This window comes from Schistocerca americana, chromosome 1, assembly GCF_021461395.2.
Source record: "Schistocerca americana isolate TAMUIC-IGC-003095 chromosome 1, iqSchAmer2.1, whole genome shotgun sequence".
Classification (NCBI taxonomy): Eukaryota; Metazoa; Arthropoda; class Insecta; order Orthoptera; family Acrididae; genus Schistocerca; species Schistocerca americana.
This window is the reverse complement of record NC_060119.1, coordinates 935,472,928-935,491,493: the sequence shown is the minus strand read 5'-3', so window position 1 is coordinate 935,491,493 and position 18,566 is coordinate 935,472,928. Positions and strand designations below refer to the sequence as shown.

General features: G+C 39.5%; 1 protein-coding gene across 1 annotated transcript in view; it reads left to right on the top strand.

Annotated features, from left to right (window-relative positions):
* The first annotated feature begins 9,073 nt into the window (after positions 1 to 9,073).
* LOC124595244 overlaps positions 9,074 to 18,566 on the top strand; it is a 175,129-nt gene continuing 165,636 nt past the window's right edge. Inside the window, exon 1 of the mRNA XM_047133909.1 lies at positions 9,074 to 9,094. Coding sequence (XP_046989865.1) covers positions 9,074 to 9,094 — 21 coding nt within the window. The remainder of the gene's footprint in view (positions 9,095 to 18,566) is intronic.

Below are 18,566 nucleotides of genomic sequence, written 5' to 3'. Positions count from 1 at the left end.
TTCATATCAGCGCACGTTCCACTGCAGAGTGAAAATCTCATTCTGGAAACATCCCCCAGGCTGTGGATAAGCCATGTCTCTGCAATATCGTTTCTTTCAGGAGTGCTAGTTCTGCAAGGTTTGCAGGAGAGCTTCTGTAAAGTTTGGAAGGTAGGAGACGAGGTACTGGCAGAAGTAAAGCTGTGAGGACGGGGCGTGAGTCATGCTTGGGTAGCTCAGTTGGTTGAGCACTTGCCTGCGAAAGGCAAAGGTCCCGAGTTCGAGTCTCAGTCTGGCACACAGTTTTAATCTGCCAGGAAGTTTTATATCGATAGTATCGACAGTGTCGAGAGAGCTCTCGAGAATGAATGTATATTTGTGTGTAGCAGTTAGTCAGTGCTGTGCTATGTGTCTGTTCACTTTGTAAAGAGAAATGCGAATTATATTTAACTTTTTATTAGCAATATTCTTAACAGAATGAATGACATTTTGCAGTATTTTTAACACATCATTATGTAGTGACTGTATGAATATTTGTTCATTTTGAATTTGGTAAAATTTGATTTTAGGTTGGATTATCACACATCTCAATTCAATTCTTTTATCAGCAACTGCCAAGTTTTGTGTTATATTACCACCAGCTGAACAAAGTTGAAAAGAATTTCTCAACAGCAGAGAATGTATTGTTGAGCTTGATGTATAGAGTAACACAACAAACATTTCTGAATGATTTCAGACTATTCAGTCTTGAGGTGGCTTTTTAATCTCAAAATCCTACAGGCACACTCACAAGAGAGATGTTGCATCTCAAAAAATTCAACTTCAACATGGAACTTAGGTCAGAGAAAGCATTACAATGTGGAATGAGTCAGGACCAATGGACAGACAATGTCATTGATTTGTGTGTCAGCATATGTGATAGAATACTTTAATAGGAAAGTCATTGTGACTAGCTGATTGCTGTCCCAGAGAATTTTCACAGAGAGGTGCTTCATCAGCTGCATGATACAGTTCTTGTTTGACATGGTGGAGGATGTATAACTATTCATTATACTGCAAAATTTTACTGTTGATAAATCAGGAATGAAGAAGTATAAATGTTTCATTTATTTTAGCTGTATTGTTCTAGTAGATAATTCCATAGGACAATACAGTGTTGAGTGTGCAGTATAATGAAATAAATTTGTTTTCAAATACGTTATAGATATTAAGACAATATGCTAAACTAGCCTCCTTGATTAGCTGTGAGGGTCATTCAATAATTAAAGAGACAAATTAGTCTGGGGAAAAAAATGTTAGTAGGGCAAATTCATGGCTTTAAGTTGGCATCACTGGGATGAACACTAATCAGATGATGTATCAACAGTGTTTAGTTTATAACCTCAAAAATACATTTCAAGTGGGAAGTCCTCTTGAAACATCCATATTAGTTGAACAACATTCTGGTATTTGTTTTGTACTTGCTGAGGGCGAGAAACCAGTGAATATATACTGTAGAATATCTAAAGTTTATGGTGAAGGTTGTATGAATTGTGCAAATTTTTACAAGTGGGTAGAGCAGTTCAAAAATAGTCACAGTTCAGTGACTGACAAACACTGGCTGACCAGTTGCAGTTTCAGCTCCCTCACTTGAAAGTCAAATTGATGACATTATTCATGCTGGCTGCCATGTGACTGTGGAAATGATAGTTGATAAGTTTCAAGTTAGTACTGGTACAGTTCATAACATTATCTGTGACAAGCTGAAGCGCCTCAAAACATGCAAGATGGGTCCCAAAGGAGTTGACGTGGCTACACTAGGAAACAAGGTTGAGAGTGTGCACAGAGCTAAAGGAACATTATGAAAGAGAAGGTGAGCACTTCCTCAACAAAATTTTAACTTGTGATGAAACTTGGGTTCTCTATTATGAGCCAGAATCAAAAAGACAAAGCATGGAGTGGAAGCACACCAACTCACCTGTCAAGAAAAAGTTCAAAACCCAAGCATCAGCAGGAAAAGTCATGTTGAAAGTGTTTTGGAATGCTGAAGGTCTAGTTTTTTGTGATTAACTCAAAGAGCAACATAGAATGAACAGCCAGTACTGCTCAGATTTGCTTTTAAACAGGGTGAAGCCAGCCATAAGAGAGACGACATGAAGAGGTGTGATTCTCCAACAAGACAACACACGTCCTGATATTGCTCAACTAAGCTGTGAAACCATTGACAAAATGGACTGGGAAGTACTGCCTTATCCCCTTTGCAGTCCTGTTTTAGCACCAAGTGATTTCCATTTGTTTGAAGTGCTGAAGGAGGCATTACGTGGGAAGAGGTTCCAGGACAACAAGGACATGAAAAAGTTTGTGGGAAATTGGTTCAGACATCAAGATAAAGAGATCTTTGCAGCCGGAATAAAAAAATCTTGTAGCCCATTGGAAGAAGTGCATAAATGTTCAAGAGGTTATGTTGAAGAGTAGAAAAAGTCTCGTTAATTATTGAATGACCCTCATATTTCATGTGTTGACTCAATTTTAATTCGTTATTCAGTTGGAAACTACGCAAATCCTCGTACAGTGATCCATTTTGTGTATTGTCATTAATGTCCATTTCTAATTGAAGTATGTGGTTTTTACTTGAAATTGTGTGAGTGTCTGTTCAGTGTCAGTCAGTTGCAGGCCAAGGGAACTGTTACCAGCTATAGGTATATCATGGTTGAACTTAAGTTCTTTATTAAAAGTTTGTTTACCACTAATAATTGTAGTTTTCAAACAGCCATTTAAATTCTTTGGAAGTTTATCTCATGTGAGTATAGGAAAGGAGACAATGCTGTACTGAATCTTATGAGACTTCATGTTTTATGTTCCCTCATTTGAGTTTAATTTTACCCTTGTGGTACAATTTGTCATTGTAACCCTGAAATTTTTCTTGCGTAGATAATGACTCAATCCATGCAAGAAAAAATACCAACAGGATAATATTTCTAGTTTGGTTCTGATGGTTTGAAGTGTCAGGCACTGGTGGAAATTAATGTTAAAACACCTGTAAAAATGCCAGTTTTGATCCAATGACAGCATCTGCCACTTGGCAAAAAGTAATGGTTTCAATGCTGGACACCAGGAAACATTATCAGAGTGCCATCAATGTCTGTCCTTTAAAAGGAAGTACGTGTGGCTATATGGTTAGCATGATGGAAACACGTAGTGCAAGCTGGCACACTGGCACAGAAACATACCAGTACTTTCTACAACAAACTGAAAGAATAAAATTGTGGCATTTTTAGCCTCTGAACATCTTTACAAAACAAACACCAATTGCGATTGTCATACTGCAAGGATAGTGGTGGACGATAGAGCTTCAACAGTAGAGATAAGAGAAAATGTGACCACAGTATTGTCAACATTAACTGCTGCAAACTGTTTAGTTGCAGTAAGACTAGGGCATAAACATTTTGATCTTGCCTTCAATCCACAGCACAGCATTGATGTGCATGGCTTAACTTGTGCCATCAGAGGATCACTAGTAAGATGGAATGATGCACTGTGGTCTTCAATGATAAAAACAGTCCCTGCCTGCTTGCAAGTGATAGTTGTCTGAATGTTAATTAGTTCATTAACTGATTGTGCGAAATTGGATGAACTGTGTCTTTTCAAAGTTTAAAGACAGTATTTGTGCAAAACCAATCAGTAATGACATGTCCCACTTGGAACTGATGAGTGCTGTCTTGAAGAATGCATTCATCCAAGCCACAGAGGTGATGCTACAACATTTGTTCACCTACAATTTTTGTAGAGGAAACACTGGCCAGCATCTGATATGTGCATAACCTTTTTCAGTTAGTTCTTCTGCTATTCCAGCTGTCCTGGCCAGCATGACATCCAGACTTGTCTCCAAATGAGAAAATGTGGGACATGATGGGATGAAAAATATCTCATATGACTCTTCTGCCCACACCTTTTACTGAGCTATGTGAACAGCTGGAGTAGGTGTGAAATAACATAGTCCTTAAATGGTGCCCACCACCCGCATGATCAAGTGCATGGCAGATTCAATGCCTGCTTAAGTTGGCACCTATAGAGGTTACATCATAAAGTAGTAGGGTTGTTTAAATATGAATCAATACCTGGTACTGGTACCGTAGAAACATTCAAGCTACTGATATATAAATGTGATCATTTCATGTTTTTTATATTATGTACTGTCCCAACATTGAATTTTGAGTGAATTGGAAAACTCCTGAATATGTGTTGTGCAACAGCAGTTGTCTGAAAATTGAATCTCAATGATGTCACTATTCGTATTCGTTCTTAATAATATGTTAGCTCATTTTTTTCTTTACTACATCGTTACTTTATTTTTCTGCTTTTTGTATGCATCTTCCTTTTTTTGATCTCAGACAGTCGGATTTTATAATAATGGAGTTAATTTAGTTTCACCACTTTATTTTAGTATGCCTGGTGAATTTTCTGCAGCTATGTAAAGGTACTTAAATCCTGTGTATGATCCTTTCTTTCTCCATGTTTATGTTACATTTTATCCTCATTGGTTTTAGAGAGGATCAGGATTCTATGTGCCATTGAATTGTCTTAAAAATAATGAATGATCTTCATCTACATTATCTAATTACTATATTTGTTCCTAGCATTAATTATTTATATGTCTATTTGGGTATGTGTCAGTGGCTGTTAAATTATGTGTGTTGTTCCTATTTGGATGCTTCATTGGGGAAATAACCCAAAACTGAACTTTAACAACTATAGGCATCCTCAGCAGTACTAGCTGACAAAACAGTATTTCTTAGGTTAAATCCACCTATCTATCAATATAACCTTATTTATACTCTCAATGACATGATGGAATGGCAGACCTCCTCTATGGGTGGCTTATGCACTTTCACTAAGTTTCAGAATAGTGTATATGTGATGACTGTCGAGTTCTTTAGCAGGAGACAGTATCACTGAATGATTTCAACCAATCAAAATTGGGGCATAACCAGCTACACACTCCTGTTCATGACAGATTATTTGAGAATCTCCTTTGGTATATTGTCTGTATTTCCCGTTATGCTGTAACATTTCAATTAGTAATATTGGTTTGTATGACTTATATTCATAGGAGCAATGGCTTTCTATTGTATTATGAGGAATTGCCTCTTAATGTTCATTACAAATGTTTAGAAACTTACTAAAGAGCTCCTCCAACTTAGTTATTTTTCTAGGTTGTCAGCCAGAGCATTATGAAGGAATTTCATACAAAGCCTTTACATACACACATACATTCATTTTAAGACCTTATTTCATTTTGTAAAGTTCCCATTTAACTGAAATTATGGCTTGATGTTTCTGTTTCTCTGTTACAGTTACTGAACATTTTATGTTTTCTCTGTCTTCTTTACACTTTATCTAGTTACCTCTCTGTTGTGACTCGCTGATCATTCAAAGTACCGCCGCACAATTACGCGCATCCTCTACATGCGGCGCTGTCTGCCAGCCATGCAGCAGCCACGCCACCTAAGCAGCCAGCCAGGCAGTGGCTGCTAGACTTGGACTCAGTGTTCATTCGAATGTTACCTTGTTCACATGCATTGCTTTGTCAACTTGCTCAGTGACTTATATGCGTTGTGTCGTTCTGAAATATATGTGTTCAACTTGACATTATAACACTCTCTTTCCTGAAATTTTCACCAAATTAATCCTTTAGAGTCTTTTACTATAGTTTGATTTATTAAAGTTTATGTGAGGTCTTGTGTACATTTGAATCTTTTGCTAAACATATGTAGGACACCAGTAAACCTTATTTACAATTTTTTTTTATCAGTATTTTACATTACTGTCATTTCCCATTTTTTTCCTTGCCAGAGGGAGCTCAAATGATACCCAGAAAGAAGCAGTTTCTTCTTGGCAACAATACAGCCAAAGTGAAGCAGATGAACCAAAGCGCTCATTTCCCTTTTTATCAACCCCTAGTGGAAATTTGAAGATTGAGCCACACCAGGTAACAAAGTTATTATTGAAAGAGCCATCCCAAGTAAAAATATTGATAGCAAAAATATATAGACAGAGAAAAATCAAAAGGCGGAATAAGATTTATCACGTAGATAAGATTTTGAATTCATTCTTATTGTCAGAACCTCTCCCATGCATTCTGTACTTTGCATACATGTTGCATACCTTGTGAGACTAGCACTCCTCGACAAATGGATAACACAGTGAAATGGTTTACACACAACCCAGGAAGTTGTTTCCCATTTGAATTTTTCACTCTGCAGTGTAATGTGGGATGCACTGTCCATAAAAGGCAAGACTTTGGGTTTGAGTCCTAGACCAGTGCACAGTTTAAATCTGATAGGAAATTTCAAAGCACTGCAGACTCCACTGCAGAGTGAAAGTTTAATTCTACTTTAAGTTGCACCATTTTCATTGTTTAGCTATAATAAGAATTGATATAGCACTGTGTGTAATCACAAGTATAATAACTCCCAAAAATATGATGAAAAGTGTTCAGTTTGGAGTAGTTTAAGTATTTATCATGATAACTTTCATATGACATGTTTTATTATTACAAAAGGAACACAAAAATAACACCAGAGTGACAAAAAAAATATGGTAATGAAAGTTGCAACTACTTTGCATGATAATTCGCAGGAAATGCTGACCTACTGTTGCAAAAATGCTTGATCTTAACAGTGTAAAGAGCATTTACTACAATACTATGTGTTATTTTAAGTGCATTAATGTTATGATAAGCAGGAAGATATTGTTTTGGGCCAGATGCATTAAGGATAATGAAAGCTTAAAACTGAGTAACATGGACTATAAAAGTGTTGTTATTCCCGATCTACTAAAGGAGATAATATCTTTTTAAATGCAGAAGTGACACACTTAAGCGGCAAAATTGACAATGCTAAATTGATAAATGCAATGAGTAGTTAACAGGCACATATACTCTAGATTGTAACATTAGTGCCACAGAACTTAGGTCCAGGTAATTTGTGAGAGGTGCAGAAAAACAACAAAATTGGTGTTACGTGTCTTGGGGCAAAGTAAAGTTTCACCATTGATGTGCTGAGATTAATCTCTAATTGACAGGTGATGAAAAATCAATGAAATCATTTGAATGGGATCAGTGTGTGAGCAAACCAAATACATTCCACCAAAAACTAGTTATGATGAGATTAGTGTCACCAATTATGATAGTATTCCTGACTGTCGTAATGAACACATTGAAATTTTACCAGCTGTAGCTGCTTGTCTGTAGGCAATCCAAAATGAAACCAACAAGTTAAAAAAAAGAAACTGGTTCATTATTGGAAGGACATAATTATACGTAACATGCACAGACATGAGATCACTTTTTGTGATAATGAAACTTCAGCTGTGAGAGCTATGGGGTTTGAGAAGTCTAAAGTCATTACACAAATAAGTAAATTTGTTTTCTAAGAGGAAATTTTTGGTGTCTACCAATGATTATGTTACACTAATAAACAGATCTAATGATGTATATGAAAATGAAATGACTATAGCTTATAAAGGAATAAAAGTACTGCATGGAATAACTAAATCACACCTTATTACTTTCATGAACATTCTTCATTGCTGCAGTATGTTCTGCTTTATTTATTATTTATTATTTGAGCAGCTCAGGGGAACACAGTGGTAAGTGCCAAAATCTTAGGTTTGAGATGCAGTGGAGTTAGAATTGATCTACAAATGTGAATAATTTTTTTCGAACATGCTTTTAACATGTGTCTTCTTCTCAGCAGACATAAATAAAACTGAAAACTCACTAAAACAAATGAAATACACAGAAAGTATTACATTATGGTCAAATAGATGTGATTACATTTTACCAACCACACATCATTAAAAATACATGGTGATAGAAAATTACTCATGAAAATTTACAGCAACTATTCAACACTTTACTCAAACTACATTGTCATTCATCACTCTCATCACTGACGTGTTCTCTGTCCAAAACAGTTGGCTTTAGTGACAGGAAAAATCAATGATGGACTGGAGGTATGTAATCTACAAGCGACAGGACATCAGAAACTTTCTTCTTTTCAATAAATCTTGGCTCATTGTATTTATGTCAAAGGGTAGGAACAGGGCACTGCCTTCCATGTTTTTTGAAACTTATTTCATGCCAGATGTCATAAAAGAACGTCTCACTTAATAGTAAAGATGACAGAAATTCTGTGGTCGCCTTCCACCTGCATACATTCCTTAAGTTGACGTCTCAACCATAACCTGTCTTCTTTTTTTAGATAAATGTTTCTGTTGGGTGCCATGTTTGAAAGAGATGATCTCTTTTCATTTTGTACACAAAAAATGGATTCTTCTTAGCTGACTTTTGGACTATACACATCTTGTACTTCCCCGCAAATGTAATTTTCAACTGTCACGAAATCTCTATCAGAGGGCAACATCATGTGCCCACTAACAGGGAAGTGGTGTTCAATTACACGAAATCTTCTAGTTGATATTAGATACTTCCAAAACAGAACCATATTCCAGTTCTTATTTTGGCCACAGCAGTTATCAGATATCACGATGAGAGTCTCTTCTTTTATGTTGTTTTCATAAAAGGAATGTAAAAAGCAGCTCAAAATTTCTTCTGATCCTCAGGCAGCAGTAGTCACATTCCACAAGAAGCAGTTTCCTTTGTTCTTGCCGCAGTCATGAACATTCAGGTTATATAACCAAAAATTTTCCTTTTGTGAAAAGCTGTCCTACATCTCAACTTAGGAACTGGGAGAGTCTGCGCAAATCAAAAGTCACAACATGAAGATTGCTGTCTGCTTCTGCTCGTTTTATCTGGATTCCAATGTTAGCCTGCCTGGCCTCTGTGCGACATTGGTGTAATGCCAACTGACACCCAAGACTTGCTTTCAGCTGGGGGTCAACAGTACTCTCAATTTTCACTTTTAGCATGTCACAAGTCTTAGACATATCATTCGTTGGTTATTTTACTCCTGTGTTATAGTCTTCATGAAAATTTGCCTGTACTTGTCTGCAAATACAGGATCAGGACATCTCCTTGCAGAAGACGCCCAGCATTGTTTGAGTGTCTGTAGTGACTGTCACATTTTGGTATTTTGTCGATGTATTCCCGGACATGGTTAACACTGGTTTCAGAGTAAGTATGTGGATGCACAGAATGCTTACCGTGTTTGTCCTGGGGTGGCATGCTCAATCCAGATCAGATTTTCTTCTGTATATTTTTGAAGTGACCGCGATTATTATGCAGACCATGAATGGCAAGAAAAGCTTTCTTGCAGACTTCAGTATCATTGCTGCCAACCTTTATATGGTAGGAAATAGTAAAATTTCTTCGAGATTCACCAACTACTTTCTGACATCATGCTACAGCATTCCATTCCATTGCACCAAATAAAATTTGCATTTTGAATGTTAAAATCACCTATTTCCCAAAATGTTTTGAACATTTTCCTCACATTTGAATCTCCTACTTTGTCAAAAAACTCACGAGTGCACTGGCAATCAGGTACCGCACTTTTTTTACTTGCATCATGACACTACTCGGCTGACAACCTATGAATACTTCATATATGAAAGTCACCGAGAAAGCCTGAACTTACATGTAACATACCTCTACGGGGAGGGTATACATCGCAGCTAAAAGACACTGCATAAGCTGTGGGGCAAAAAGGAGAAGCTGCTCAGCAGGTTGGCCTTCTTACTCCAATGTTGGGATAAAGAAGTGATACCTAAGTTTGCCAACTTTTGACGTCCTGTCAATACCAACAGGATGAGACACGTCTTACGATGGGTGAGCATGGCCCTAGTACGACTACACATCAGTGTCACAAGGCTGGAACTTGACAAGAACACTAGAAGTCTTGCTTTCTCTACACCTCTGATTGGCTTCCTGTCTCCTGGAACACTCCAGGGACTGGCAATACCTTTGCCAATGGTGAATGGTCCAAGAAGAAAGCCACCAAAAGGTAGTGCAAGAAATTCCTTGAACTTCTGGAAGTGTGACAACAGAAAGAAAAACCATCTCCCAACAAGGTGGTCCTTAAGCTAATAAACAAGGAACTGGATGTGCTGTCCAAGGGCCTAAACTTTGCCCCGGTTCTGAGGACCCTCCCAAAATGGGACATCATAAGTGGGGTAGAGCAAGCCATAAGGAGACTACCTGAAGAGGCTGCAGAAGATGTAAGAAGAGACGTCTGCAAAGTACTAGACAAATCAAAGATGCTGAAGAATTACATTTCAGCGGCAAAACACAAGGCACTATGGGCACTAAGGGAGGACCAGGACACAGTGGTCTTGGCAGCAGACAAAGGGAACATGACGGTGCTGCTTAAATCAGAAGACTATTGGCAAAAAATCAATGCCCTCCTGCAGGATCCTGCTCACAAATGACTAGGGAAGGACCCCACCACAAAAGTGACTTGCAAGACAGTTGAGATGCTCAACAACTCAGGACTAGAGAAGAGTATCATCAGGAAGCTGTACCCAAGGGCACTGGCACCACCACATCTCTATGGCCTCCCAAAGGTAGACAAAGAAGGTGTCCCATTACGACCTATTTTGAACACTTTAAGCTCGCCGACATATGGTATTGCTAAGCATTTCTCATCATCATCATCATCTTGGACAGTTTCCAGCCACTGGCTGGGTCTGTCGGGAACACAAGCCTCTCCATCGTGTTCTGTCTTTCCACCATTCCCCCTCTTCCACCTTCGTCCAGTTCTCTCCTCTTCTCATCACACATTCCTTCACTCCCTTCACCCATCTATCTCTTGGTCTTCCCCTGGGCCTCTTCCCCTCCAGTTGCAGATCAAACATCCTCTTTGGAATTCTTCCCTCATCCATTCTCTTCATGTGTCCATACCACTGCAGTCTTGATTTTTCTATCCTTTCCTGTACTGGTTCCTCCTTTAGTCTTTCCCTCACATACACATTTCGCAATCTGTCTCGTCTTGTTATACTCAACCTGCTCCTCTGGAACTTCATTTCACTAGCTTGTATTCTACTTTTGTCGCTTTTGTGCATTACCCATGTCTCACTTCCGTATGCCAATATGGGGACAAAGTAGGTTCGGTATATGATTCCCTTGGATTTCTGTGGCACCTCCTTGCTCCAAATAAGCCCCCTAATGCATTTGAAGAACTGCCCTGCTTTTCTGCACCTTTCATTTATTTCCATTGCGTTTCCCCCCTTATTTTCAATCATGCTTCCCAGGTACTTGAAGTTCTCTACCACTTGTAGTTTTTCCCCTCCACAAGTTATATCCACATTTGGCCTATTCTTCTTCCTTGTTGTGACAATTATTTCACTTTTCTTTGCAGAGAAATGCATTCCATATTGCGCTGCCGTTGCCTCCCATACATCTAACTGCTCTTGCACCTCCTTCTCGCAATTTCCCCATAACATCAGGTCATCGGCAAAAAGCACTGCTTTCATTTTATGATCTCCAATTGCATCTGATACTTGCTGTAGGATTTCATCCATAACAATAATAAACAATAAAGGCGAAAGTGCACTTCCCTGTCGCAGCCCATTTTCCAGCTTGAACCATGCAGTACGTTCCCTCCCCACTTTCACACAACTCTCACTTCTCACAGATGCTAAAACCCTTGGTGGGTTACGGTCCACACCATGTGAAAAACTCGGCTGAGTTTGTGAAGGTACTACAGGGCATGCAGTTGGAAAATGAAGACCTACTAGTCAGCTTTGATGTGACATCCTTATTCACACGATGTAACAAGCCCGGGAGTACAAATGGGGGTGGGGCACCATTAAACTGGTTTCTTGTTTCGACCGCGTGCCCTGTCCACACCACGTACTTGATAGTCCTGCAGCAGTCGTATTGTTCTGCTCCACACTGCTGCTGGCTTGCCTGAAATTGTCTATCGAAATATGCAAGCGGGCTTAGGGGAGCCGCTCAGCATTAAAACGCAATACTGTTCTACGTCTGGTATGAATAACTATATTCTGAAACGATAAAAGAAAATCGCAAGTTGCACTGTTTACATTCTAATTCATAAGTGTTTATCCCAATTAATGGATGATTATCAGTCCACAATATCACTCAGATGAGCGTATGCATAACCGGCACGACGCGGGTGATTGTTGATGATACGGAAGCTGAATGATCGTACAAAAGTTTTTACGCTCATCATGCATACACAGATATTTGGTACCAGTCCTCCTTGAACTAGAAATAAATTTTAACACTGTTCACAAAGTTAAATTTACAGTTCACAGTTCTCAATTGTACAAGCGTGCGTGTAACTGTCTCGGCACAGTTGATTGTTGATGATGAGGAACGTGATGACCGAACGCACGCTCTCACGCTCGCTAAATTTTTTTTATGGTAACTAGTTTCTACTGATTCACATTAGTTCATTCTGGGAAACCGAACACGGTGCAGATGATTGATGCTATGTGACATGTAATGAGAGGATACACAAATACGTTATTGGTGGCACTGCTCATTTTTAATTACATCTTGAAACACTTTCCTCTGAATCACTTCCATATTTCATCACTTCACTGTAACAGCACCTGCAGCAACACTTCAACTTCCATGCTTCTTACATTCAGATCTACCCACAACACTACATAACAGTTCCCTGTCCCATACTCGACTCTGCAAACACGCTGCCCGCGAAGATACTCCACAACCAAGCCAGCGATATGACATTACGCTTACAACGAGTACCAATAGAAGACTCCCTGGCTTTAATTGAAGAACACTTCGAGGCGGATATCATCAAGCTATTTTGCCATGTGCTAACCACCATCTATTTCAAATGTGATGGGAAGTTCTACGAACAGATAGACAGTGTACCTATGGGCTCCCCACTAGCACCAGGCATAGCCAACCTATACATGGAGCACTTCAAAAAGCTAGCACTGGACAGTGCTAGACACAAGCCAAAAGCCTTCTACAGGTATGCTGACGATACTTTTGTAGTTTGGCCACATGGCAGGGACAAACTGCTAGAGTTCCATCAACACCTCAGCGGTATACATGGAAGTATCAAATTTACCATGGAGATAGAAGAGAACAGAAGCTTACCCTTTCTGGATGTCCTGATCACAAGAAACATGGACGGGATGCTGGGACATGCAGTGTACAGAAAGAAAACACACACAGACCTCTATCTTAATGCCAACAGCTGCCATCACCCTGTGCAACACAGTTCTGTACTCAACACCTAAGTGCACAGGGCCAGGTCCATCTGCAATAAGGCAAGGTTGCCAGGAGAACTGCAACACCACAAGGACACCTTCAAGAAAAATGGATACAGTGATACACAAATAAAGAGAGCTCTGAAGACTGACCACAAGAAGAGAGACCGGATGAAGACGAAGCAATGGGCTGTGCGTTCTTGCCATATGTGGGTCCTCCAATGGCCAAGATGGCAAGAATTCTCAAGAAACATAAAGTGAAGACCATTTTGCATGCAGTGGGAAAAATCAAAGACCTTCTTGGTTCAACCAAAGATCCTCTAGGTCTGATGGCACCTGGTGAGTACAAGATCAGATGGGAATGTGGAATGCAATATATAGGACAGACACAGCATTGCATCTCACAGTGCCACAATGGACACATCAGGCATGTATGCTTGGGTCAGACCAACAAATCTTCTGTGGCGGAACATAGTACTGACGAGAAGCACACCTTCGAGTTTGAAGACACAAAGAAAATATGCAGTACAAACGGATTTTGGGACTCAGTAATCAAAGAGTTCGTAGAAATACAGTTACACAACAAACTAATCAACCGCGACAGTGGCTACTACCTCATCACAGCCTGGGAGCCGGAAATCAAAAAAATCAGAGAACATTTCGTTCCTCCAAGGGCCACGGGCCACAGACAGAGCAGACAGAGATGGATGCTGGGACATGAACCTCACACACCACACATGTCCCCCCCCCCCCCCCCCCACCACCACCACCGGCCACTCCAGGCACATCAGACGATTCCACGGGCATGTGATTGGCTGGCAGTGAGAAGCAGAGAGCAGTCCAGCAGAGACATAAGTCCACGACCAATGATATCCCGACACTTCGCCTGAAGATGATGGAGACTTATTCCATCAAAACATTGCTACAAGATGACGATGCTACTCAGATGACAACCCGTGAAGACTTCATACATGAAATTCGCTGAGAAAGCCTGCACTCCCATACATCTGATTGTTGGTATTCTCTGTTGCAGTTTCTGTGATATGCTGGTTTCAGGTTCATGGGTTATCAGCCCATACCCCCGAGCTTGACAGGAGGGCTGCTCCCTTGACTGCAGTCGAGCTCACATAAGTTTCCCTTAGACTTTGAGGGTCCTCTCTCTCTGCAAGGCAGCACCTACTGGTTTTGGTCCAACCCGGGTGGTGGATAAGGGAATGCTCACCAGATATGGTGGGTATTTTATTTCCCTAATACCAACCATATCTGGTGAGCATTCCCCTATTTTCTGCCACCTGGGGCAGTGTCTAATGGGGGACCAGTAACTCCTCATGTACTGCTTGATGCTGCATAAGTGAAGAGATTTCTGCTATTAATGAACAATTGTCAGAAACATGCATTTACTTTAAAACATAAGTATTGTAGATATCAGTAGTAATTGTAGCAGATTCCTTACCATAAGGGACTCTTTTGAATGGTCTTAGAAAACAAGTTATTAAAGAAAAACTATTCAGAGAAATGGCAAGGAAGTATGCATACAACATGAATAATGTAGAGTCAAATCAGCCCCTTCACTCCAGCTATGACCTTTTTAGGATAGACAATCTGTTGAACAGTCAACTTCAAACTGAAGAATGAACATAATACAGTGCAGTATATTAAATAACTCTGGAACAACTAACTAAATTATTTGAATATAATAGAAAGAAACATTCCACATGGGAAAAATATATTGAAAAACAAAGATGCTGTGACTTACCAAATGAGAAAGCGCTGGTAGAAAGACACAATAAAAAACACACACACAATTTTCAAGCTTTCACAACCCACGGTTGCTTCATCAGGAAAGAAGGAAGGAGAGGGAAAGACGAAAGGATGTGGGTTTTAAGGGAGAGGGTAAGGAGTTATTCCAATCCTGGGAGCGGAAAGACTTACCTTAGGGGGAAAAAGGGACAGGTATACACTCACACACACACATATCCATCTGCATGTATACAGACACAAGCAGACATATGCTTGTTGGAAATTAAAATCCATGGAGAAGAAATAAAAACTTTGAGGTTCGCCGATGACATGGTAATTCTGTCAGAGGCAGCAAAGGACCTGGAAGAGCAGCTGAACGGAATGGACAGTGTCTTGAAAGGAGGATATAAGATGAACATCAACAAAAGCAAAACGAGGATAACAGAATTAAATCAGGTGATGCTGCGGGAATTAGATTAGGAAATGAGACGCTTAAAGTAGTAAATGAGTTTTGCTATTTGGGGAGCAAAATAACTGATGATGGTCGAAGTAGAGAGGATATAAAATGTAGACTGGCAGTGGCAAGGAAAGCATTTCTGAAGAAGAGAAATTTGCTAATGTTGAGTATAAATTTATGTGTCAGGAAGTCTTTTCTGAAAGTATTTGTATGGAGTGGAGCCATGTATGGAAGTGAAATATGTATGCTAAATAGTTTGGACAAAAAGAGAATAGAAGCTTTCGAAATGTGGTGCTACAGAAGAATGCTGAAGATTAGATGGGTAGGTCACATAACTAATGTGGAGGTACTGAATAGAATTGGGGAGAAGAGAAATTTGTGGCACAACTTGACTAGAAGAAGGGATCGGTTGGTAGGGCATATTCTGTGGCATCAAGGGATCACCAATTTAGCATTGGAGGGCAGCGAGGAGTGTAAAAATCGTAGAGGGAGACCAAGAGATGAATTCTGTCTCACAGTCAGTAGACCACTGAAACTTCACTGCTTTCTTTAACAAATGGTTTAATGGCTCAGCAATTTCACCAAAATCTTTAACAAATTTACAGTGACCTAGGGATGATTGAAACTATTTTCTTATCTGTGATGTCAAGAAGTCACATACTGAAGAAATTAAACTCGGATCAATTGTCACACCATCTTGACTAATTATATGTCCTACATCATTCACCTATATCACTACAAAGGGACATTTATTTACACTCATTATCAAATGTGCTGTACATAGCCTCTTTAACACTTTCTCAAATCATTGTTCTTTTCTTTAGAAAACACAATTATGTCTTTTATGTAACCCATACACTACTTTAGTTTTAATCTTCTAAGCACTCCACACAACAACCATTTTGGAGACCAAGCAACCTTCTACGATATTGCTTGTGGTCCCATGGGACCATAAATGCTGTCTTGAGTAAGTCTTCTGGAGCTACTTCTTACCATTGATAACCAGTATTTAAATCCACCATGGAAAAGTATTTACGCTTACCTAAGTTGTCCAAAGTCTCCATTATTTTTGGTACAGGGTATACATCAGTGATAATTCTTCTGTTCAGGTAACTGTAGTCACACCAATATCTCTATTTTTTGTGTCATCTGGTGATTTCTTTGAGGCATTACTATCAGTGCACTCCATAGGCTATCACTATTGGAAGTGTTTTTGGACTCTGTATTGTTTCCTGTTCAGTGGAGCATTATCAGCCATTAGTATAAGTATTCTTTGTTGTGTGATTGGTGTTAACTAATTTTTGGTACAGGATATGCATCACTGTTAATTCTTCCATTCAAGTACCTGTAGTCACACCAAAATCTCTATTTTTGTGTATCATCTGGTGATTTCTTTGGGGCAATTTCAACTGGTGCACTCCATGGGCTATCACTATGCGGCTGGTCAATAAGTTCTTCCAATACTGGTTGGAAGTGTTTTCGGACTTAGTATGGTTTCCTGCTTAGTGGAGCATTATCAGCCATTTGTATTAGTTTTCTTTGTTGTGTGACTGGTGTTAACTGATAATGGTCCACAAGGATTAAATAGATCGTAAATTGCAGTAATAAAGCTTCCAGTGCTGTTTTCTCTCTTACTTCAAATACTTCAGCTTTTCATAATGTGGATGCATTGACTGTTTGCTGTGGCAAAGATCTCCACCAGGCCTATCCAGATCATCCCCTTCTATGATATCTAATTTGGAAACTAATGAATCCTTTGGCACATGCATCTCGTCTCGTCCATGCCAAAATTATCTATGCCCACCAGAACTATATAATTACCATTTATTTCTCATACATGTACTACAGTTTGAATTGCAAAACAGTGCAGCTAATTCAGTTCTTCACTTCATTCCAATGGTTCTACATCAAATAACACTTTGCTTGGCAAATCAGTACCCACACTCGCCCAGAGTAACTTTCGTGTACCTCTCAGTTCTTTGTCATACAAATTGACCTTTAGTGCATGCATCCATTTGTGCATGGGGAATATTGTGGTGATGTGGTACTTGCAGTAGTCATGCCCTGAAAACAATTTCCCATTGAGTTTGATTGTATAGCATGAAAGGTCCACTTTTGCATGATGATTGACCAGAAAGTCAAGTTGTAGATAGCACAATAGCCCTGTCTAACATGTGGCAACAATTCCATATGATTCTCAAATCTTCTTTTTACAATGCTAAAACTGAGCAGTGTTGTTCCCAAGGATGTCACATCATTGCTACCCAGTCTCTTTGCAGCTAATAGGTCCACACTAGTGACACATGATTAGTTTAGTTATGAAAAATTTTGAGAATTAACATTAATAATAATTTTAAACAGTAATTAAAATTTCGTTACATAAAGTGGTTACACTATTTTTTCATAGGAAATATAATATGTTTAGACATTGTTTAAAAAATACGTATCAGAGCTATGAGACTTGTGATTTACGAGGGCAGTTCAATAAGTAATGCAACACATTTTTTTTCTGAAACAGGGGTTGTTTTATTCAGCATTGAAATACACCAGGTTATTCCCCAATCTTTTAGCTACACAACACTATTTTTCAACGTAATCTCCATTCAATGCTACGGCCTTACGCCACCTTGAAATGAGGGCCTGTATGCCTGCACGGTACCATTCCACTGGTCGATGTCGGAGCCAACGTCGTACTGCATCAATAACTTCTTCATCATCCGCGTAGTGCCTCCCACGGATTGCGTCCTTCATTGGGCCAAACATATGGAAATCCGACGGTGCAAGATCGGGGCTGTAGGGTGCATGAGGAAGAACAGTCCACTGAAGTTTTGTGAGCTCCTCTCGGGTGCGAAGACTTGTGTGAGGTCTTGCATTGTCATGAAGAAGGAGAAGTTCGTTCAGATTTTTGTGCCTACGAACACGCTGAAGTCGTTTCTTCAATTTCTGAAGAGTAGCACAATACACTTCAGAGTTGAGCGTTTGACCATGGGGAAGGACATCGAACAGAATAACCCCTTCAGCGTCCCAGAAGACTGTAATGATGACTTTACCGGCTGAGGGTATGGCTTTAAACTTTTTCTTGGTAGGGGAGTGGGTGTGGCGCCACTCCATTGATTGCCGTTTTGTTTCAGGTTTGAAGTGATGAACCCATGTTTCATCGCCTGTAACAATCTTTGACAAGAAATTGTCACCCTCAGTCACATGACGAGCAAGCAATTCCGCACAGATGGTTCTTCTTTGCTCT